A 23728-nucleotide genomic window follows, 5' to 3' on the forward strand; every position below is an offset into this window, starting at 1 on the left:
GTGTGATCCTCTTGTAGCTCACCTTCCTCATGTTCTTCACCTGAGGTGTCTGTGTCCTGCAATAGGGCTGTAGAAGGTGTATGAATAGTAGCCAAGGGTAAGGATGTAGGCCTCTGTAATGGGGTCGTCACTTGAGACATTGGAGATCTTGCAGGCGTAGCTGACTGAGGTGCAGGTTCACCAGCGGGTGGAAATCTTTTCTTATAATCTGCCAACATGACTTATAAATCACAAATTAGAGAGCATGGCACATAGACCATTACCCTCTTGATGTGGCTTTCCCTGAGCTGTGAAACCTTGTGGATCATACTCATCGTAGTATTCTTCCTCATCATCCTGACATTTTACATTCAGTTGATAAGAACTATAAGTCGTTCATAAGGTCCCTTTGTAAGAAAGTACCCTCTTTTGGCATGGTTACCCCCACCTTCTGCCTGATGTCTGTGCGTTTTGACTGTTTACTGGGATCCTGCTAACCAGGACCCCAGTAACTGTGCTCTCTCCCTCTGGATTTGGTTGTCTCTAACTTCCCTAAGACAATTGGCATACTGGTACTCCATGTCAGTCCCTAGTATATGGTACCTAGGTATCCAGCTGATTGGGGCATCAGGGGTTTCCCATGGGCTGTAACATGTATTAAGCCACCCATGGGAGCTCATGCAAAGTGTGCCTGCAGGCCTGACATTGCAGCCTGCGTAAAAGGGTGCATGCACCCATTTCACTACAGGTCACTGTAAGTCATCGCTATGGCAGGTCCTCCTAGCCCAGAGTGCAGGGTGCCCCCAGGAACTCCAGTTCCGTTTTCCTGGACTTTGTGAGTGCGGGGAAGCCAATTTAGCATGTACAGGACATAGGTCACTACGCATGTACTGGATATAGGTAACTACCTATTTCCAGCTACATAATGGTAACTCCGAACGTAGGCGTGTTTGGTATCAAACATGTCAGAATCATACCCCAATACTGTTGCCAATATAGGATGTATGATTACATGCACTCTGGGGGATCCTTAGAGGTCCCTCAGCTTTGCTCCTACCAATTTTCAGGATTTTCCCGGGCAGTCGGCGCTGCTGCCATCCTAAGACGCGTTTCTGCCTTCCTGATGCTTGAATAGTTCAAGCTCAGGAAGACAGAACGAAGGGTTTCCTTTGGGAGAGTGAGGCAACACCCTCTCCCTTTGGAAATATGTGCCTCCTCCAAGGTCTGGGGGGCAGTAGCCAATGGCTACTGTCCTGGAGGGTGGCTACACCCGCTTTGTGCCTCCTCCCTGAGGGGAGGGGGGGGGAACATCCCTATTCCTGGGGAATCCTCCAAAACCAAGATGGAGGATTTTTTAAGCCAGGGGTCACCTCAGCTCAGGACACCTTAGGGGCCTAAGCCTTTGAGGTTCCCTGCCAGGTGTTACACTTCCTGCAGGGGAGAGGGGTGAAGCACCTCCACCCAGTGCAGGCTTTGTTTCTGACCTCAGAGAGCACAAAGGCTCCCACCCCAGGGGGTCAGAAACTCATCTCAGTGGCAGGCTGGCACAGAACAGTCAGTCCTGCACTGAAGGACTGGGTAAAATACAGGGGCCATCTCTATGATGCCCTCTGTGCATTTTATAATAAATCCAGCACTGGCATCAGTGTGGACTTATTATTCTGAGAAGTTTGATACTAAACTTCCCAGTATTCAGTGTAGCCATTATGGAGCTGTGGAGTTCATTTTGAGAAACTCCCAGACCATATACGTAATATGGCCACACTGCACTTAGAAAGTCTAAGAATGGATTTAGACACTGTAGGGGCATATTGCTCATGCAGCTATGCCCTCACCTGTGGAATAGTGCACCCTGCCTTAGGGCTGTAAGGCCTGCTAGAGGGGTGACTTACCTATGCCACAGGCAGTATTTTTTGTGCATGGCGTCCTGAGGGGGATGCCATGTCGACCTCGCCTTTTTCTCCCCACCAACACACACAATCTGCAATGGCAGTGTACATGTGTTAGGTGAGGGGTCCCTTACGGTGGCACACCACATGCTGCAGCCATTAAGGACCTTCCTGGGCCACAGGGCCCTTGGTACCACTAGTACCTTTTACAAGGGAGTTATCTGTGTGCCAGGGGTTTGCCAATTGTGGAAACAATGGTACATTTTTACTGAAAGAACACTGGTGCTGGGGCCTGTGGAGCAGGGTCTCAGCACACTTCTCAGTCAAGTCAGCATCAATATCAGGCAAAAAGTGGGGAGTAACTACAACAGGGAGCCATTTTCCTACAATGACGTACTCCAAAATCCAAAAAGAAACGTCAATACTCATAATAGATTGTCATGGTTTATCCACCAAGGAATCACACTTTTCATCGGTGGTGTGATGTGGCTGATGTCATCAAATGAGCCGTCCACTTGTAGATATTGTTTGTCCAGATCCTCCTGGAGAGGCCTCATTTTTACACGAGCATTCAGAATTAGGAGAATGGCTGATGACATTATGCCTAGGAGAGATTTGCAAAGGCAAACTGAAGCAGACTGTCTTTTTAAAAGATTGCTGCCGGTGCCGAGTTTCCTTCGTCTGTGGAAAAGAATGGTTTGTCTTACATTGTGTCTAAGGTTGCGCCTAGAAAATGTATCACCACTGAGGAAGAGAGGAGAGACTTTTGATAGTTTACCGTAAGCCTCAAGGATTTAAATGTCTGAATACAAGATGTTACAGCCAAGGGCGCTTCGTGATGGCACAACGCCTTAATCAGCCAGTTGTTGAAATACGGAAAACTTGAAGGCCCTTTTGCCGCAAATAGGCAAATATCTGGGGTGCGGACCCAAATCCAAACGGAAGCACTTTGAATTGGTAGTGGGTGTTGGCTACTGTGAACCTAAGGAATTTGCAATGCCTGGGATGGATAGGGATATGGAAAAAGACATCCTGGAGATCGACGCTTGTCACAAAATCTCTGTGATTGAGGAGGAGGATAATTTCCTGGAATGTAATCATACAAAAAAGATTGCCTTTTCATGTGTATGTTGAGCTTCCTGAGATCTAGAATGGGGTGCCATTCTCCTGATTTCTTAATAACAGGAATAAAACCCATTTTTCTTTGTGAAATTGGGACTTTTTCTATTGCACCGTTGGCTAACATAGCCATAGCTAACATAACCAATGCTTCCATGCGAAGGCAAGGATTGTTTCGGTGGACTATGAGGTGGATTTTTAATGAACTCCATGGTATGGCCATTTGTGCTGCGATTCAGGACCCATTTGTCCGTAGTGATATTTTTCCATTGGTGTTCATAGTGTGAAATTTGGGCTCCCAGATGATGGTGCTCTGTGGATGCTGTAACCTGCAATAAGTCCTAGTCACTGCTTCCTGCTAGTGCCTATGACCTAAGCTGTTTGTTTTCTCCTCGGTTGTCGTTTGAAGTACACTGCTGCTGGTGGTGCTCGATAGGGTTGATTCTACTGATAGGCAGGTCGAAATGACTGCTGGAAGAATTGGTAGGGCTGATACCTCCGGTGTCCTCCTTGAAAGGAATATGTTCCTCACCCACAAACTCCACAAAAGGGTGCCTTTCAGAACTAAAGTGTTCCCAAGGACCTAGCTGTTTCAGTATCTGACTTGATTGCTAGCAGTGCATCGTTGATATGCTTACCAAATAGAGCCTCGCCATGGTAAGGCTATCTAAGCTCTTTTCCTGCACCTCAGGTCTAAACACTGTAGCCTTGAGCCAGCTCTGATGTCTGAGAACCACTGATCCTGCCAATTATCTGAATCCTATAGATTCAATATCCATTGCACAATCTATAACTTCAGATGCCGACCTTTCCTCCTCCAGTAGAATCTTTTCTGCCTCTACTGTCTTGTACTCTGGCATGAAATCCAGATATGTGGCGATGTATGACCGCATCTGGCGATCGCATTTGTCCAGAATTGCTGCTCGGACAGTCGTAGTTGACACAGTGGAGAATCTTTTTCCAATATTATCGGCGCTTGTCATCTTCGTCAGCTGGAGTGATGATTGAAGTTGACAGGTATTTGAACCGGCATTGAGCAGCTTGAAAAATGACCAAATCTGGCTTTGGATGTCCTATGAAACAAGCAGGTGAGTCTTCAGGAGCTTTATATTTTTTATCCATTCGTACCAAACTGCTGTGACAGTAGTTGGTGTTTTCAGTATTTTGAGACTTTCATCCCTTCATCCCAGATGTAATCTACGATATGGATTGCCCTTACTGTTTTCCTGGACTGCTCTTTGAAATAGTACAGATTGTTTAACCACTGTTGGAAAGCACCCTTTTTGTCTGGATTCTGATGTGGCTTTGACAGTTAGTGCACTGGGTTCCTGCTAAACAGGTCCCCAGTTCCAGATCTCTTCCCCAAAACTGCACAGTTGTTTTGCACAATTGGCAAACTCTTTAGCTACCACTGTAAGTCCTAGTATATGCCCCGGCTCTGTCTCTCTGTCGATTCTGAGACATAGCAAGTGCAAAGAGAAGCCATTTTAAATGCATGTGCTGGACACTGGTCATTACGTGTTCCCCAGCTACATGATGACATCTATGAATTCTGGGATGTTTGGTATCAGACATCTCAAAATAATAAACCCTTACTGACCCCAGTGATAGATTTATTAATAAAGGCACACAGAGGGGCACCTTAGAGGTGCCCCCAAAAACCTATCCAGTTACTTGTGTGTTCACTGGCTGGCAAACCAGTGCAGCAACCCAAGACTGAGTTCTGGCCCCCTGAGGAGAGGGCCAATGCTTTTAGAGGGGCAGAACAAAGGCTTGCTCTGGGAGGAGGTGATAACAGCTTGTCCAGAGCAGGATGGACGTTCCAGGGCAGGGAGCTTCAAAGGCTTTGCCACCCTTTGAAATGCAACCCAAGTCTCTTCAGATGGTGGAGATGACCAACCCCGCCTCTCCTGACTCAGCTTTTGGCGGCAGCACAGGCAGGAAAATTAGTTAAGTTAGGAGGAGCGCCCACTTCATGCCAGTCTACCCCTCAAGTTAACAAGCTGAAGTGGACACTACTGTTCATAAGAAGGGTGTATTCACGCTAAGGGTGGTCAGCCTATTGGCTACCACCTTGCACTTCTTGTAATGCCCCTAAATTGGATATTTAGGTGGCACCCCTGAACCCTAGAACTGAAGAAGCAGCAGCTGACCTGGTACCAGCCCTTCCGGCCTGCCTGCTAACCTCACAGGACTCTTCACAAAAAGACTTGTCCTGCAGCTTCAAGAAACCCAGGAAACCTGCCTGCCTTCTAAAAATGCTCAGATTCCCGTGAGCAATGGACCTGCTCAGCAACAAAGTATCCAACGAGGACTCTGCAGCCTGGAAACCCGACACCTGAAGTGACCTCTGCACCAGACGACCTCAAACCAGTGAGAAGCCCACCAACGGTGCCAGCAGGACTCCCCAGCTGTCCTGAGACTGAGTCCACCCAAGTGTCACCCCTCCTGAACTCATCCAAGTCGCCTGCAGCCCCTGCAGGCAGGCTCCCTCACCTCCAGCCCGGTGGTGAGAGAAAACCCAACACCTACAGCAATCAATGCACCCATGACCCCCAACTCCAGCTGATGTGGGTTATCTGTGCCACTGACGTCCCCAGGCTCCAAAGAGCATGAGTCCATCCTAGGACCACCCCTGCTGGGCTCCCCATGATGCCTGCAGTCTCAACTCACAGGACTCCGTGACAGTGAGTGCACCCGGGCAAGAAAACCCGACACCAATAGACACCCCGGCATCTGTTGCCCATGGGCACAGGAGAAGAGAACCAAAGGTGCACCTACAACCCCCCAGCCTCCTAGGTCTACTAGCTACGTGTCAGTTGTCCCTGACTGGCATCCCAGTGAGAGCCTGCAGCCTATTTGTCACGAGGTCAAACTCCCATAGGAAAACATTGGGTACCCAAAGCCTTACTGCAGCCTCTGCACCCAGCCACCCAGTGTGACCTGTTGTTGTGGTTCTGATCAGTGCCCAGTACTTAACTCCCTGAGATTGGCTTCCTAAGTCATTGTTAACCCTGTGTTTGCTGACCATTGATTTTCCTCCATGGGCTAACATTGAGAGACCTCTGAAAATTGCAAAGTATTTATGCTTAAAAGTCTACTTAACTGATTATGTAGTTCCTGGGTTTGAAACATATAAAATAATTGTTATGTTTCTAAATTGGTCTTGGATTTATTCTTTGAGTTGGTGTCTCATTTATTGCCTCCGAGTTCAACAAATGCTTAGCACTAACTTATGATAAGCCTAACTGCTCACCTACACTACCATAAATAGAGAATAAGATCTGTCAACTTTTGCCTCTGCAATACCAATTGGGGATCCACTGGATTCTCTGCACATTGTACTTTATTTTAGTGCACTATATAGAGAGTTAGCTTCCTACAACCATGACTGGGAGTTGTAAGTGTGTTGCTTTTCTTTCCATTAGTGAGTGAAACCCACCAAAGTCTTCAGGTGGAGAATACATCCACTGTGGTGCTGGAGGATGTGTTTAAATTAGGTAATCATCCCACTCTTTCGTTGAACACTATGTCTCGAATCTCACCTTCCTCCCTATCTTCCTCATCTTTAGATGATGACAATGACGTTGGGTCATCCCGAGGTGGCATGGCAATATGTGGCCTTGGAGTCATCGTCGGGGTAGCTGGTGGTGGCACAGGTTGTGGTGATTGAGGTGCAGGAGCTGATATATCTACAGATGATTACGCTTGTGCAGGAAAGTGTTTGTAATAGCCCAAGGGCATGCTTTGTAAATCCTGGACTAAGGTAGCTAGAACGTGGACCTCATCCTGTGAAGGGAAGCATTGGTATTGTTCCATATAGTGACACAGATGTTCAATGTACTGTTGGCCTTGGTAAACAGGTTCATAATAGTCCCCATCATACTCCTCCTCCTGGTATTTTACATGCAACTCCGATAAGCTGAACTGCACAAAAAGGGATCTGTTCATCGTCATCTGACTCCTCAACATCTAGCAAGTGGGTAGGTGGCGACAGGGACACCTTGCTAGGCAAGTTAAGTTCTGGATGCAGCATCACTGGGGTAGGCTGCTGTCTTGTTGGGGATGTTGTTAACGGTGGTGGCGACAATGTGGTCAAAATTAGCATGGGTGGCTTCCTAGGCTTTGTTTTTAACAATATTTTTACACCTTTTTGTGTCGTTGAATGGTCTAGTCGACAATGTCTTCTTCGAAGGTGTCAAAATCTGTGCGGTCACCGACAGTATTGATATATGCCTCATCGACAGTGTGGTCATTGACATTGTGGTCGTCCTCAACAGTGCACCGTCAACATTGTAGTCGTTGTCAAGGTGGTAGTCGTCAACAGGCTAGTGGCAGGCCTCTTGATCTTTAAAGTTATTGAGGATGGTTTTGACAGTGTTGCAGTCAGTCTACAATGTTTTTGCAGTTGGTTTATGTTTCCCCAAGACTGGCTCAGAGGAGGAATTTACAGGTTTTAGTGACACTACTTTAGATGGTGTAGTAGGCTCTGATCTACATTCAGTTTTTCCACTCTTTACTTCATGAGAGGAGTCTTTAGACGACTCATGATGAGTCTTTTTTAAGGCCTTCTTGTGCACCTGAGGTGACCCACAGAGAGACCTCGGTCTTTTTCAGTTTTGGCTTTGAGGCAACAGAACTCTCATTATCCTCTGTCTCAGAAACAGCCACAGTTTTAGAGTTGAGCTTTTGAAGCCAAAGCAAAAACCTTCTCTCTCGATCTTTGAGATTCTTGGTAGAGAAAGTCTTGCATTTTTTACAGTCTTTTACCTTGTTAGATGCATAAAGGCAGTAAATACATTCTTTATGCGGGTCTTTTGAATGCAGCCTCTTCTTACCACAGGTCACAGAATGTCTAAAAGAGTCCTTCCTTCAATATTTCTAACATACTAGAACACAGCTGAGGTAATCTGTTATAACTACATTTGAAGAAATGAGCAGAGATCTGGGAGATTCCCTCTCACATGTCGTGCGGTAGAAAATATTAGGGAAGATGCCTCTGCTGCAAGTGTTCTAAAGGGTGCGGTCACCTGATTGTTTGGAGTTTGGTTCTTTATAGATGATGTAAAATACAAGTTACTTACCTTCGGTAACAATATACCGTATCTGGTAGAGAGTTGGAGATTCCTTACCTTTGAATTTGCCCTGTTGCCCAGGTGACAGACTGAATCCAGAGATCTTTTCTTCAAGCAGTACCCCTGCACGCAGTTAGGTGGCGTCTGTCGACTCCGCAGGTGTCGTGGTTGCCGTGATGACGTCCTGGTCATATATAGGCGCCACCCTGGCGCGGTGACTTCAGGCAGTAGCGCCGAGCCATGAAGAACACTGAGAATGGTGCACCGAAACTAGGGCCCTTAGAGGGAAGTACCACTCCCTAGAGATCAGTTTGCAGTGCGGGAAGAATGGGCGAGTCGGTAAGGAATCTCCAACTAGAATATGTCTCTACCAGATATATAGTTACCGAAGGTAAGTAACTTGTACATCTAATAGAGACTTCTAGTTGCAGATTCCTTACCTTTGAATAGATACCCGAGCAACACCATCCCCGGTGGTGGGATGCAAACTTAAGATCACACCAAAATGTTCTGCAGGACCGACAGCCAAAACAGCCGTCCCTGCGGACCTGACTGTCCAGGCAGTAGTGCTTGGTGAACGTATGTAAGGACGCCCAAGTTACGGCCTGACAGACATCCAGGACTGGAACTCCATGTTCTAATGCTGTGGTAGCAGCAGTTGCTCTGGTTGAATGAGCGCACAAACTCTCAGGCGGTTGTTTTTTTCACCAAAGCGTAGCACATCTTGATGCAGAGGACTACCCATTGTTAAATGGTCCTCTTCTGCACTGTCCTTCCTTTCTGCGCACCACATTTCCCACAAAGAGTTGATCGTCCACCTGGAAATCTTTGGTACTATCTAGATACAACGCCAATACTCTTTTTGGATCCAGACGGTGGAGTCTCTCCTCCTCATGAGAGGGATGTTTGGGTGCGTAAAAAGTAGGCAAGGTGATAGATTGGCCTATGTGAAAAGGCGTTACCACTTTTAGAAGAAAGGAAGCCTTGGTACGAAGTACCACTTTGTCAGGATACACTGCTAGGAATGGTGGCTTTGAATAAAGAGCCTGAAGCTCACTTACTTGCGTATGCTAGTTGGGAATGGCATAGTCAGATGTCCAAGACAGCGCTGATCCTTTGGGCCGCAGAGGATGACGGAGTTAACAGTTTAGTAGAGCAGACTGCAATGGATGTAACAAGTGCCAGGAGACCTACAAAAGGGAGCAAGATGGCGGCTGGGGCCTTGCACTGCAACCAAGATCCTAGTGGGCAGACTACTATGGGGCAGTCAGAGAAGTCCAGTGAAAGGTAAGAGGAGAAGAACCTGGGGACAGAGACGTTAGAAGACACATCCTCTTTTTGAACTGAGAAATGTTCAAATGCAAGAGCCACATAATAGTGTATGGATGAGGTTATTAGGGGAACCCAAGAAAACTTCACGGCCATTACAGCAGCAATACAACAGGTGGTCCTGAGTATTAAGAAAAGCTTTCACTCTTTTGGAGAAAGCCTTCTCACTAGAAGGTTCTGACATTAACTGCTCAAAGGAATATGAATTTAGGAAACAAGAGCTCATTAATAACCATAAACCGACTATAGTCCAGCAAGAGAAGATAGAAGACTTGGAGAACTGATCTAGGGACAAAAAATATAAAGGTTAGATTTATAAGTAGGTGAGGGGGTTCCTGGAACGGATTGTGAGAGCTATGTGCAGCACCCCTTCATCGCCATCGTGGTTTCATCTGAGTCAAGAGAAAATCAAACTTGTCACAGAATAGCCAGACAACTGCAGCGAGAACACCTTGACAGTCCTACTGACAAGAGAGTACCACTACCTATTCAAGGAAAAGACTGCAGCAAAAGAAAAGGATGAAGTAATTTTTGATGGCAACAGGACTGCCCTATTCCAGATCTCTCACCGGTGACCTGAACAATTGTCTTCAGTCTCTAAGGGTGACAGATGGGGGGGGGCATTCATTCTATCTGAACTTCGTCTGGTACAGCATCAGGTTAAATCTCGGTCACTGGCAAAGGAAATCCTATACTAGAAAAGGAAAGAACTGTCCAGAAGGGTGACAGAGACGATCCCCAGGTGGAAGGCCCTTCCACATCACAAAGAGAAAGGTGGAGGATGGTGAAGGGAAGCAAAAGAGGTTTTAAACCATCAGCCAAAAACATGATCATAGAAAGGGAGGAGGTGATTGTGAGCTCATGGAAACCTTGACAAGTTCTGAAACCAAGGAGCGCTCTGTGGAGAAGAGCAGAATGTACAATTGACTGTTCTGAGGTGAATTCAAATGAACATTGCAAAGGTGAACCTCAGGCAGCTATTTAGCCGATATGGAGAAGAGGGATAAGTAGGTACATCTAGGATATTCACGCCTGAACCTCAGACAGTGCACACACAGAGGGATATATTCTTTACTCTGTGAACTTGTATGTACTTAAGGTAATTAAGACCCCAAGTCAGGCCTAAGCTAGCGAAACAAAGAGAGGACAACATGCCAGAAGACTTTGTGAAGATTGGAACATTGTGGGGGAAACCCTCAATACAACACTTCACATGACATTGCTTCCCATGGTTAGGATTGTTTGCCTCAATACTAAGGGCCTCAGCTCCACTCAAACTCCTAGCAGTCCTGATCAAAGAGCATCATATGCAACAGGAAACTCACTTGGTCCCAAAGGACTAGTGCAGACTACGTTCTAGACGATTCCCATGAGAATATTTTCTCCTGGGGTCAGGTAGGACCGCTGGGAGCTTGTAGCAGTCCTCTTGGGCAGGGACTTTCCTGCAGGAGTACTATAGACTTGGACTGACAAAGCGGCAAGTTTTCTGATCCTGGTTCTTAAATGGAGTGCCTAAACTTCAGATAGCCTTCATTTACTTGCCACATGCTCAACAAAAGAAATTTCTGATAAGGGCAGTGCCAGAGGTCTCAAAGCACATGGCGACTATCATAGGAGGGAACTTAAACCTAGTGGTGAATGGTGAAAGATACACATCACATCAGACATACAACCAGTCGGGGCACTAACTGCAGGGTGAGCTGTAGGGCTATGGCAAATCTCTCTGGAGGACATATGTGATCATAACATCTCAGACAACTGATCTTCAAAATCTACCATTTGCTGCAAATAAGGTGGGAAATCTCCCAGACAAAGGAGACAGGAATCAGAAGAAGATGGTCCCCTCACAAAGACTGAATGATGAAAAATCTATTCCTAAACTCTAATAGATCATGGTTGGTTGATGCCAGAGAGACTTTTATTAAGATTCCCTCGTGTAAGTATCAGGACCCTTGAAGCTGTGGGAGTGAAACAAATGTAGGTCTACCAGATGCTGGCAACTATGTAGGGACAAAGGCATACTAATAAAGTTATCATAGGTCTGCCACACCTCTAGACTTTCTGCACAAAGGTGTTAGATGTTATAAATAAGATATTCCATATATTTAAACAAAGTCTCTCAACATACATTATATTGGGTTGAGCAAACAGACGAACATATCCCTTTCCATTCACACTGGGTCAGACTGATGACTTTGGAATTATGCACAGCAAACCAAGCAATATTATCACTGTGACACAGGTATAGGTCATATAACTAGAGACAAATGGTCCACCAGCTATGAAATGTCTTAGGTGTGGAGAAACCACATATCCACTCTTGGGGAGGCTACAGGACTATAAACCAGACTGGTCCCAAAGTTCCTTGCTACAAACATTTAGGGCACTGCCCTGGCCATAGTACCTCATGGTACTTAGGGTACTGACCAACTGAGATAGTGTAGAAAATCTATGGGGTGAGTGGACACACTTCTTATAACAGAAAAGAACCCTGCACAGTTGTTGACAGGGTGCTGATCAATCGAAGCATGGAACACAGCTCACTGGTGGGCATGCAGTGTTGGGAAGGACAGATATGGGTAGTAATTGCCTTACAGGGAGGCTCTTAGTCCTTGCAACCTTTTGGTTATAGGCAAATATGTTTTAATAAAACATAATTAAACTATAAAATGCTTAGTGCGTTTGCCGCTTTCACAGATGTTGCAATAATAAGATCCATTCTTTTGCCTAGTACATAAATACATCTTCTATACCAATCAGGCAAAAAGAGGGACAAAAGACTGAGCTGCAAAAGCTGCATGAAGTGACTTGTGAAACTAGCAGGTGCAGAGTACGGATCACAATATTTTTATCTAGACATGGAACTACACACAGGCACTGTGGTCAGTGTCTTCGTTAGTTTGAGCCCTTCTTGCTTGTCAGAGTCTGGAATAGGAATGAATTAAATGAACTTTCTGGCTTACTCTGTGAATTCATACAGAAAATACTTCTGTGATGCTAATGTTATTGGAAGGCCAAATCTCGTTCCTTTCCTGCCCATTATCTATCTGACCAAATCCTCAAACTGAACCAGTCCCTAGGCATCACTGTGATCAATGGTGTCAGGATCTGTGTCCTACCCATCTTCTAAGGTTGATGAAACCAGCCTGGATCCATCCAGTATTGTGACTTGCCAAAGAGGTTTAAAGCTCTGGGCCAGAGACCCAAACGAGTCCAAAGAAGTTTTTCAGACAAAGGCATATGGCCCAGGGCCCAAACTGTAGCAGTGCACCAAAGTAGAGAGGTTAGATACTATATTCAGAATGTTCTCTAGCACTTATTTAGGTTTGTTTGTGCTCTTAGTATGGAGATTAATCAAACTATAACGTTATTCTTTCAGTACTTTTCTCTTCCACTGTTCGGTTTATAGTGACCCAAGCATGATTTATGCTACACAGATGGCGTCTGCCACGAAGGTCAAATGTGAAGGGATACCCTTGAGAATAAGTTACTTACCTTCAGTACTGCCATCAGGTCAATCCCGCCCCAGAAAGGACATTGGGCCCCTATATATGCACCACATCCAGACACTGTCAGTTTTTTTACTGATCTCATTCTACGGATACAGGGCAACTGAAATCAGATTATACAGTGTTTAGGTTTTCAGATTGGAATGTAGCGGACCATAAGAGTCCCTTCAACAGAACAGGGAGGTGGGAGGGCCAGGAAGGAACCTGTAGTTCGATAGAGCCTCTACCAGAAAAAATAAACTTTACTGAAGGTAAGTAACTCGCTCTTCTGATAGACATATAACCGCAGATTCCTCACCATGTCAATAGATACCAAAGCAGTACTTTTCCGGGTCATGGGTCTACGGAATGGCTCAGACCAAGAGGACAGATTGGGCAAAATGACCATTCTGCTTGACTTATTTATCCAAGGAGTAGGGCTTTGTCAACGAGTGGCGGGACGCCCATGTTGCAGCCTGACACACCCTCACAGCTGTAGCAGCCTTCTCAGTGGTTGAGTGCACTTGCAAGGCCTCTGGGAGGCTTTTTAGCTAGCCTATTTCAGATCTTCATGCAAAGTTCAATTCAACTGGAGGTAGTCCTCTGCTGCACTGCTTTTCCTTTCTTGCCCCCGAATAATCAGACAAAATGTTAATTGTCTTATCTGTACTCTCTAACTCAAGCACTCTCCAAGGGTCGAGTCAATGAAGCAGTTCTTCCTCCTTTAAGGAGTGAGGCATTGCACAGAAAGCCTGTAATGTGATGGATTTTCCTATGTGGAAGGGTGTGACTAACTTGTGCAGGAATGATGCCTTTGTCTAGCCGACCAATTTATTCGGGAGGGACGTACATGGTGGGACTACGGACAATGCCTGAAGTTAACTCACTGTCCTGACCGATGAGGAATGCTGTTTTCCCTGTAAGCAGGTAGAGGACAGATGTGCAATGGTTTAAAGGGGGTTAAGGGAGAACTAAATTAAGGTCCGATTGGAGAATCAGGCCCTTCAATAAAGGCAATACAAAGGGTGACTTGAAGACAGATGGCTGATGATGTAAACGTAAAAGGGCTGAAAGATAACCTTAACTGTTGCCACAGCAAGATGAGCTACAGATAGGCAAAATAGAACAACATGTGATACTTGTGCATTCAAGGTTGTATGTGTTGAGAAGAACACCAGACAACAAACTTCTCCCACTGTCCTGAGTAAACAGATTTGGTAAATGGAAGCCTGGCTGCCACTATGACAATAACTTCAGGAGAAAGGTCAAGAGGGCTCAACTTTTGCAGCTCAATTTCCACACATGGAAGTGTAAGTTGTACAGGCTCGAGTGCAAGACTCTACCCTACTATTTCAACAGAAGGTCCTCCCCAAGGGGCAGACGAATCGGTAAACATGTGCTTATAGCCAGAAGTTCTGGATACCACACCTTCCTCGCCCAGTTCAGAGCCACAAGGATGACTTTGTCCCAGTCTCCTGATCTTTTTTCAGCAATTGGACAGGAGGAGAAAAAGCAGAAGGCATACAGGAGTCTATATCCCCAATGCTGAAGGAGTCTCCAAGAGAGGATTGCCTTGGGAATTCCAATGCACAAAACATTTGACACTGTGTGTTCTCTGTGCTGGTGAACAGATCTAGCCAAGGTTCTCCCCATTCTAGGGAGATATCCTGCACCACTATGGAGTGTAAATGCTATTCGTGATCTGCTAGGCACGGTCGGCTGGGTTTGTCTTCCGCTCTAGCGTTTAAAAGATCCTGCCTGGTATTGGGCAATCAGGGAGATGGACTGAGAGTTTGGCCACTTGAAGAGGCACAGAATCTACAACCCCACTCCACCCTGTTTGTTGTAATACCACATTATGGTCCTGTTGTCCATGAGAACCTGTACTCCATTACCATTGATGGTTGGGAGGAACACTTTCAGTACCAAGCAAATCGCTCACAACTCCAACAAGACGACATGGAGGTGAGCCTCTGCGGCTGACAAGTATCCTCTGACCCCCACCTCTTCCAGATAACATCCCTAACCCAACCATAATACATCCATTACAATCATTAGCTCTGGGTGGGGTAGAGAAAACAGCCTTCCACAGGGAGAATCGCAGTAGAACAGCAATTGCTGCAGATCTTTCATGGTCTCCTTCGACCCTTGGCTGGACTCAGGTAGGTCCCCCTGATGCTGGGCTCACTGAGACGTCAGATCCGACTGCAGAATCCACATGTGCCACCTGGGTGGTCCACAAGTAGGATGCAAGAGGTCCAGAAGCCTTAGATCTTCTCTAACAGCGGCCCAGGTCAAGGGCTGAAACATCAAGATCTTAGACCCAATGTTCTGGACTCATTGAGGCAGACAGTTCAGTCTGCAGCCTGGGAAAATTCACAAGGTGAGGATTCTGCAGTTCAAAGTTTCCATCAGAAATAAAAAGTCAAAGATGCAGGCAGGTGATAACCTGAAATGCCCAGAATCCACTTGCCCTCCTTCCCAAAAACAGATCTAAAGCCATGTGTATAGAACAACACGAAGACTGTGCACTTTATATGTACTAAACAACAGTAACAAACTGTAATCTCCTCACACAGATTTGGAACAGCAGTATTTTTAGCAAATGAACTTGATTTGAGCCGATGAAACATGATCTCGGTTTTCCTAGATGTTAATAGTGTTTGAATTCCATTCCTCCTTGTTTAAATTTACAATTAAATACAAACTCTTAAATAGAAAAAATTTGTGACGTTCATTCAAATTAATTCTAGGCTATTCAAGCAGAAGAGCTTTTTGATTTAGAAATTGCTAATTAGCACCGCTAAAAATGTGCTTACCTGGGACATCAATTAATCGCTTATAGACATTCAGGAAGCCCGCTTCTGCTTCTTTGCTCCTTTTACTCAACGCATCAATCTATGAGAAATAAAGACAAACTTAGAGCTCCTCAAACGTACATCACAATATAAAATTAGAATAGTCCGCTTGAGCTTTTCTAACAAACTTTCAGCAAATCAAATTTAAACAATCTTGTAGACTTTTGTTCTGAATTATGCATGAAGCATCTCAGTCTGATACTATGATCACACTATTATCAGGCTTGTCACTGATGGGACATTAACTTTAAATCACAAAATTAAGATACAAGAAGGAACCTTGCACTGTTAGTTTTGTCCCTATTGTAACTGTGCTGTAGACACATGGCTTTGGTTTCCAGAACTTGATACGCATGCATGTATTCAAAATCATTAAATGGACTAGCCATTTACAGATGATTGGTTTTGTTTATTTTTTTATTTTACACCTTCTCCAAGCATCTTCTTCAATCCAAATAGAAAGAACAACATTAAATAGTGCTACATAATCTGAGTCTCTGGCTCAGCTGTACCATCTGAGATACCTGCGTGAACTTTCAGCTAATGCCAGGCTTCAGAAGAGAGGTTTTGAGGAATTTCCAAAGAATACTTTCGAATGTTGAATGTTGAAATCTGAGGACAGCAGGGAGGCTGTTCCAAAGTTTAGTAACAAGATACGCAAAGGAGCAGCCGTTGCTTTTAGCTATATTAGCCTTAGGTACTGTCGGGAGCACTTGGCTACCGGACCTCAGAGGCCTACGAGGCACATGGAGGGTGAGTAATTTCTGGATGATGGGTGGGCCTCTCTCATGTATGACCCAATGAGCGATGCAAAGTACCTTGAAATTCATTATTGTTTGAACCAGCAGCCAGTGCACGGTTGGACTGCTTTACTGATGCTTGGGAATTTTATGAAGAATTCTAGCTGCGCATCCTGGACCACTTGAAGTCTTATCACATATTTTGGAGGCTCTAAATAAAGGGAGTTTCCATATTCCAGACAAGAGATCATTAATGTCTGCACCATCACCCTCCTGGTGCAAATTGGTAGCATATGTAGAAAGTTTCTGAGGGATCTCAGAATGCCAAAACAGGACCCAGACAGTTTTCAGGCCTGTATTTCCATAGTGACTATCATTGATCCAGAAACTCAGGCTTTTTACTACATGGGCAGGTTTAGACATTTCAGCTAAGTTTTCTGGCCACATCAATTCCAGTCATCTTGACCTGTTATCGACCACAAACATGTCAGTTTTATCACCATTGAGTTTCAAGCTACAGACATCCAGTCTGTGACCGCCTTGAAGCATGAGTTGAGTTGAGTTGGGTAGACGTTCCATTGACATTAGGTGTAAGAGTCAAGATGATCTGTGTGTCATCACGTACAACATAAAGCTGTGTGCATGCCCTATCTCTGCTAGGGGGAGTAAGTAAAGATTAAAAAGTGTTGTGCTAGTGAGGAGCCCTATGGAATCACACACCTTAAGAGGTGGATGGCTGAGAAAAACGCATCTTCGCACACCTGGAAACTCCTATTTCCCCAGAAGGCTTCCAACCATTTAACGGAATCCCCGGTGAGTTGACTTCCTTGATCCTCTGGATGAACATTGGATGTGAAACATTGCTAAAGGCAGGCTCAGATCTAACATTATCATCAGAGCCATCCTGGTCTAGAATAGATTGTCGTTCCTCAGTGGCTACAGGCACCATGGTCTCTGTGCTACTGCCCGATCTGAAGCCTGTCTGGGTGGGGTGGAGATTGTCGTAAGTTTCTAGAAAACTGAAAAGATGGTTATTGAGATGTTCTTCCAGTAATTTGCTTTCTACCGGAAGTAGGAAGATAGGTCTCTGTAGCTTTCTGCTAGAAGAGAATTGGCTGTGGGTTTTTTAGTACCGGTTTTACTATGGCACATTTCCATGCAGAGGGAATATTTCCTCTTGTCAGATAATGGTTAAGGATGTCCAAAGAATGGGCAAAAGTGCATTGCTGACTTGACCTAAAATAGCAGGAGGAGCTGAATCCAATCGTGATCGTAATTTGGTTGATTATAAAGTAGATTCCATAGGTACGTGGCTCGGTGCGGGTAATGCCGAAAGGGTAGGTTCTGACCATGGAATTGCCGGGGGCTTGGCATAAGAAGCAACAGATGCAGGCAGGAGGCTCAAAACTTTATTCACTGTGTTAAGGAAAAAATTTGCAAACATGTTCTTCTGAAGGTGGGGGACCTATCGAGCATGAGGGTAAATTCGTAAGGCTGTTTACGCCACTTACCAGTTCCTTGGAGGAGTTGTGGTCCTGGCCCCTTGATATACATCCGTACACAAATTGTTGTCCAGAGGTTTTCATTTTTGATTTTGTTTCATTAGAGAAGTAATTAGCTTCGTTAGACATTGCTAATCTGGGCCGATTTTTTCTGGACAACATTTAAAAAAATGACAGATGTGTTGCACTGATGATGTAATATTTTAGGATTCATAGGACCCATAAACTTTGTTTTGGTGTCAAAACGTAGGTTTTGGGGGTCAAGCAGTCTTATAGAGACAAAAAATAACTTCAGAGAAACGCTTCCGCATTTTCCAAAATGGCGTCTCTATAATGATGTGTTTTAGCCATCGTATTGGTAATGCATTTTAATATTCTTTTTGTTTCAGGTTTTCCGTTGATTCAAATTCGTGAACAAGAGCATAGCAGGTGGTAGCGGAGGATCCTTACTTCCTGAGGACTCCTTCAACAAAGAAGAACGTGCCATATGCCAAACTAATCCAAAAGAAAAGCTAACATCAACTGCAGATGGACAGAAGAGAATTTAGGATGCTGCAGAAATACAGCAAAACGAAGTTCACAAAAGATTGAAACTGATGGGTGAAGAGGATCAAATATTTTATAAATGTAACAAGTGCTATGTCGTATACAATGGATATTCATAAAAAAATTGCAGAAACCAGTGAATCACAACAAGAATCTGAGTCTTCTGAGAAAGCAACAACCACCAAACCCAATGCCCATCCACTTGGATTGATGGCTACCCCTCGTCCACCTCCAACAACTGATCAGAAAGCAGAGGTTCTACAATGTTTTATCTGTGGTTTAGCCAGAACAAGGGCCAAAGGGATTGACGAAAGAACAATGTACAGCGTATGTGAGTCTCAAAGATCAAACATGGTTTTATTTGTGGCTAGTTTTTTCCAAGATGGAGTTTTCAGCGGAGTAGTTGATCTAAACAGCAAGGTGAATGTATTTGCAGTGGATCTGTATGCCCACCCGAACTGCATGTGTGCACACATTCAAAAATATGAATGTACAATGAGCTCCCAGCAGCATAGTAACCGGCAGCCTTCTGTTAAGTTTGCACTCTTTGAATAAGCAATTGAAGTTTTAAAGTCACCCGAGTGCTGGCTACGTGTTCACACTCAGTGAGATCAGAGAAATAACGGCCAACATTGATGAAACTGTACTGATCCAGTAAAAATGAAATTAAGATTTTTCTGGTGAGAACGTACGATGACAGAATTCGTTTTTGTCTGTCTAACAAAAAGAATGAGCCACTTATGCTGTTCTCAGCTGATTTGACTCCTGAAGTTTTTGCTGTCACAATAAGATCACAGGATACAGTAAGATCAGCAGGAACTATTTTGAGAAATGTCCTGATTTAGTTTTTGGACTTAATGACACATTTTGTGATGCCCTGGGGCTCTGCAAATCATGAGAGTCAACAAAAATACCTGATGTCGTCTTAACATTTTTTACACCATTGTTTAATATCAGCAAATCAAAACTGTTACAAACTAAAATTCTTGAGTTCCGAACAGAAGTAGACAACACTGATGATTCCTTTGGCGAGATAAGCAAAGAAGTGGAAGACAATCCCATGAACCAACAGGCTTATGCTGTGCAAATGTAATGTATTTTCCAAATCATGTTTTATGAATTACATCATGGCAAAAAGAAAATTCTGATACACATGATGACTGCCCTAGCAATCTATGACAATTGCAAAAGTAGAGAGCTAATCACTACAATAAATAGGACTGGTGTATCAATAAGTTATAATGACATAGTACGGAGCAGGAACTTGTCAGCAGCTCATGCTGTAAAACCTCGTGAATCCAACAGCACACCACTTTCAAGTCACTTTACCAGGAAAGTATTTACAATGGCTGCTCTTGATTATTTTGATTTTGAAGACAGCTCTTCTTAGTCTGCAACATCCAGCACACATGATACTGCCATGGTGCTTTTTCAAGACTGCGCCAATGAAGTAGCTGCTGAAAAACAAGCTGTCAGCTGTAGGCATAAACAATCAAGCTGCAAACTTATAACCCAACTGCCTTGCCAATGTGTACAAAATCACTACAAGCCATCAACACATTCCAGTCTACCAGAAAGCTTCAAAGTGGCTGAGGACATGGATTTTCTTCTACCTGATGCTGATGTCCGCAAAGCTGATTTAACTGAATTTATCATATTGCTTATTCAGTGCAGACTTAAGGTTGAAGAAAAGCCAGTTCCTCTGTAAGCTGGAATTCGTGCTCTGATCTCCCACATCACCGTCTCAATGAAGAAGGTTGGGTTTTTTACAAGTAATACCATCTCCAGTCACAAACTACTTAACAGTATACACAGTTATAAAACATTTCCAAAATGTGCGTGCTCAGCTTGAAGACCAGCATACAGTGCCAATTTTCTTTGATGAAGGTGTTTTCCATATTGCAGCTGTCATTTTTATGAGCAATCCAGTTGAATTTGATGAGCGTTATCCAATGATGGGAGTTTTCCACATGACAAAAGTTGAATTGCAGTGTGCAGGAAGTTATCCCATTGGATGTGCCATATGAACGAGTTACTTACCTTCGGTAACGACTTTTCTGGTGGATACATTAGCTACCTGTGGATTCCTCACCTAATGAATACTCCCATGGCGCCAGCATTCGACGGAAATCTTCTTACTAGTCTCTGCACGTCGACGAGGACGTCACTCTAGCCCACGCGACGCCGTCTGACGTCATACAGGCAATAAGAGGTCCTCGAAGACGTGCGGACGTCAGTACCAATCATTTTTTACGTGCATGAGAACAACCAGGCAATGCAATGAAAGAGCAAGGCAACATCCCATTAAATTGTAAAAATACACAACATTGCATGAATAACTGTAAATCTTTTTTATATATATATATAACTCTCTCTTTGTTTTTTTTGTTTTTTTTAAATATATATCTACACCTCAAGTATATACACAAAGATATATACATATAATATATATACAACGTCCATTGCATCCTCAAAGACCAAGAGGAGCGTACTCAAGGATTACTTGGCAAGACCAGAAAGGCAACGGGGAGGCGGGTGGGACCGTGAGGAATCCACAGGTAGCTAATGTATCCACCAGAAAAGTCGTTACCGAAGGTAAGTAACTCGTTCTTCTGATGGATACAACTACCTGTGGATTCCTCACCTAATGAATAGAGTCCCAAAGCAGTACCACGCCTGGCGGTGGGTGCCTAAATGGTCAAACCAAGAAATCCTGCAGCACTGACCGTGCAAAATGGCCGTCCCTTCTAACCTCAGAATCCAAACAGTAATGTTTTGCAAAAGTGTGAAGGGACGACCAAGTTGCGGCCTTGCAGATGTCGACCACAGGAACACCTCTGGCCAAGGCCGAAGTGGCCGACTTAACTCTGGTGGAATGAGCTCTAATGCCCTCAGGAGGATCCTTCTTTGCCAAAGAGTAACAGATTTTAATGCAAAGAACAACCCACCTGGATAGTGTTCTCTTGTGGGCTGCCTTTCCTCTCCTCTTGCCCACGTATCCAATAAACAGCTGATCCTCCAGCCTGAAATCCTTTGTTCTATCAATAAAGAAGCTCAACGCTCTCTTTGGGTCCAGACGGTGCAGTCTTTCTTCCTCTTTGGAAGGATGAGGCGGAGGATAGAACGTGGACAAAGTAATTGCCTGAGCCAAATGGAAGGGTGAAACAACCTCTCCTTGCTGATGTTATAGCTATCAGGAAGACTGTTTTTAAAACCAAATACCTTAAGGGGCAAGAATGCATAGGTTCAAAAGGGGACCCCATAAGGAAAGTCAGGACCAAGGACAAATCCCATTGCGGCATAATGAATGGCTTTAGAGGATATTTATTTAGAAGACCTTTCTAAAATCTAATAACAATAGGGGATTTAAATAAAGATGGTTGGTCTGGAAGACATATGAAGGCTGACAAGGCCGATAAATAACCCTTAATGGTAGCCACTGCACAACCTTTCTGCGCTAGAGACAGAGCAAAAGACAAAACGTCCGATAGATGAGCATGCAAAGGATCAATCTGCCTCTCTCCACACCACGCAACAAATTTAGACCATCTATTAGCGTAGATAGATTTAGTGGAGTGTCGCCTGGCCGCTAATATAACATCCACTACCTCCGGTGGGAGAGAGAAGGAACTCAGGTTGCCCCGTTCAATCTCCAGGCATGTAGGTGCAGACTCTGGAGGTTGGGGTGTAGAACCTGCCCCTGCGACTGCGAGAGGAGGTCTGCCCTGAAAGGGAGACGGAGCGGAGGGCACATTGAGAGTTGGAGAAGGTCGGAGTACCATACCCTCCTTGGCCAATCCGGAGCTATTAGGATGACTAGAGCCCGGTCCTGGCGAATCTTCCTCAACACTCGAGGAATCAAGGGTATGGGAGGAAACGCGTAAAGCAACTGGCCGCACCAGGTTATTTGAAACGCGTCCCCCAACGCTCCCTGCATCGGATACTGGAGGCTGCAGAATAACGGACAATGCGCGTTCTCTCGAGTGGCAAACAGATCTACCCGAGGAAACCCCCACCTCTGGAAGATTAAACGGACTTGATCTGGATGGAGACGCCACTCGTGATCTGCCGAGAAATGGCGACTGAGACTGTCCGCACGCACGTTCAAGACTCCAGCCAGATGGTTTGCTATCAAGCAAATCTGATGGTCCTTTGCCCAGGACCATAGTCGAAGAGCTTCTCTGCAGAGAAGGTACGACCCCACTCCTCCCTGCTTGTTTATGTACCACATCGTGGCAGTATTGTCCATTAGGACCTGTACCGACTGACCACGAAGGGAAGGGAGGAAGGCCTTGAGAGCCAGACGTACAGCCCGTAACTCTAACAGATTGATGTGAAACATCTGTTCCTCTGGAGACCAAGGACCTTTGATCTCCAGACCCCCCAGATGAGCTCCCCACCCTAGAGTGGAAGCATCCGTTATGACTGTGGCCACTGGTGGCGACTGCTGGAACGGCTTTCCTTGTGAAAGATTGTTGCTTGCAATCCACCACTTCAAATCCACAGCAGCATCTCTGGAGATCTTGACAGTACCCTCTAGATCCCCTTTGTGTTGAGACCACTGCCTTCGGAGGCACCACTGAAGAGCCCTCATGTGCCAGCGAGCATGCGTGACCAACAGAATGCAGGAGGCAAACAGACCGAGCAGACGAAGGACCTTGAGGACTGGAACTACCGCTCCATTTCGAAACATTGGAACCAAATCCTGAATATCTTGAATCCGCTGAGGCGGAGGAAAGGCCCGACCCAATGTTGTATCCAGTACTGCCCCTATGAACAGGAGGCGCTGAGAGGGCTCTAGGTGAGATTTGGGCTCGTTCACCGAAAAACCCAGGTCGAACAACAACTGGGTTGTTGACTGCAGATGATGCGACACAAGCTCCGGGGACTTGGCTTTGATCAACCAGTCGTCCAAGTAAGGGAATACTGCTATCCCCTTCCTTCTGAGTTCTGCCGCAACCACCGACATCACCTTCGTGAAGACTCGAGGTGCTGAAGTAAGACCAAACGGAAGGACCGCAAACTGATAGTGCTGCGATCCCACCACAAACCGGAGATACTTCCTGTGTGACTTGAGTATCGGGATATGAAAGTAAGCATCCTGCAAGTCGACAGACACCATCCAGTCTTCCTTGTTCAACGCCAAAAGCACCTGTGCTAGGGTCAGCATCTTGAACTTTTCCTGCTTGAGGAACCAATTCAA

The 23728-nt window shown here is 45.1% G+C and overlaps 1 protein-coding gene across 4 annotated transcripts in view; it reads right to left on the reverse strand.

Annotated features, from left to right (window-relative positions):
* CUX1 (cut like homeobox 1) overlaps positions 1-23728 on the reverse strand; it is a 1145546-nt gene that overhangs the window by 816875 nt on the left and 304943 nt on the right. For all 4 annotated transcript variants that reach the window (XM_069226953.1, XM_069226954.1, XM_069226952.1 and 1 more), the window contains exon 4: positions 15699-15777. In XM_069226953.1, coding sequence (XP_069083054.1) covers positions 15699-15777 — 79 coding nt within the window. The remainder of the gene's footprint in view (positions 1-15698; positions 15778-23728) is intronic.

The sequence above is a fragment of the Pleurodeles waltl genome, chromosome 3_2, assembly GCF_031143425.1.
Source record: "Pleurodeles waltl isolate 20211129_DDA chromosome 3_2, aPleWal1.hap1.20221129, whole genome shotgun sequence".
Lineage (NCBI taxonomy): Eukaryota > Metazoa > Chordata > Amphibia > Caudata > Salamandridae > Pleurodeles > Pleurodeles waltl.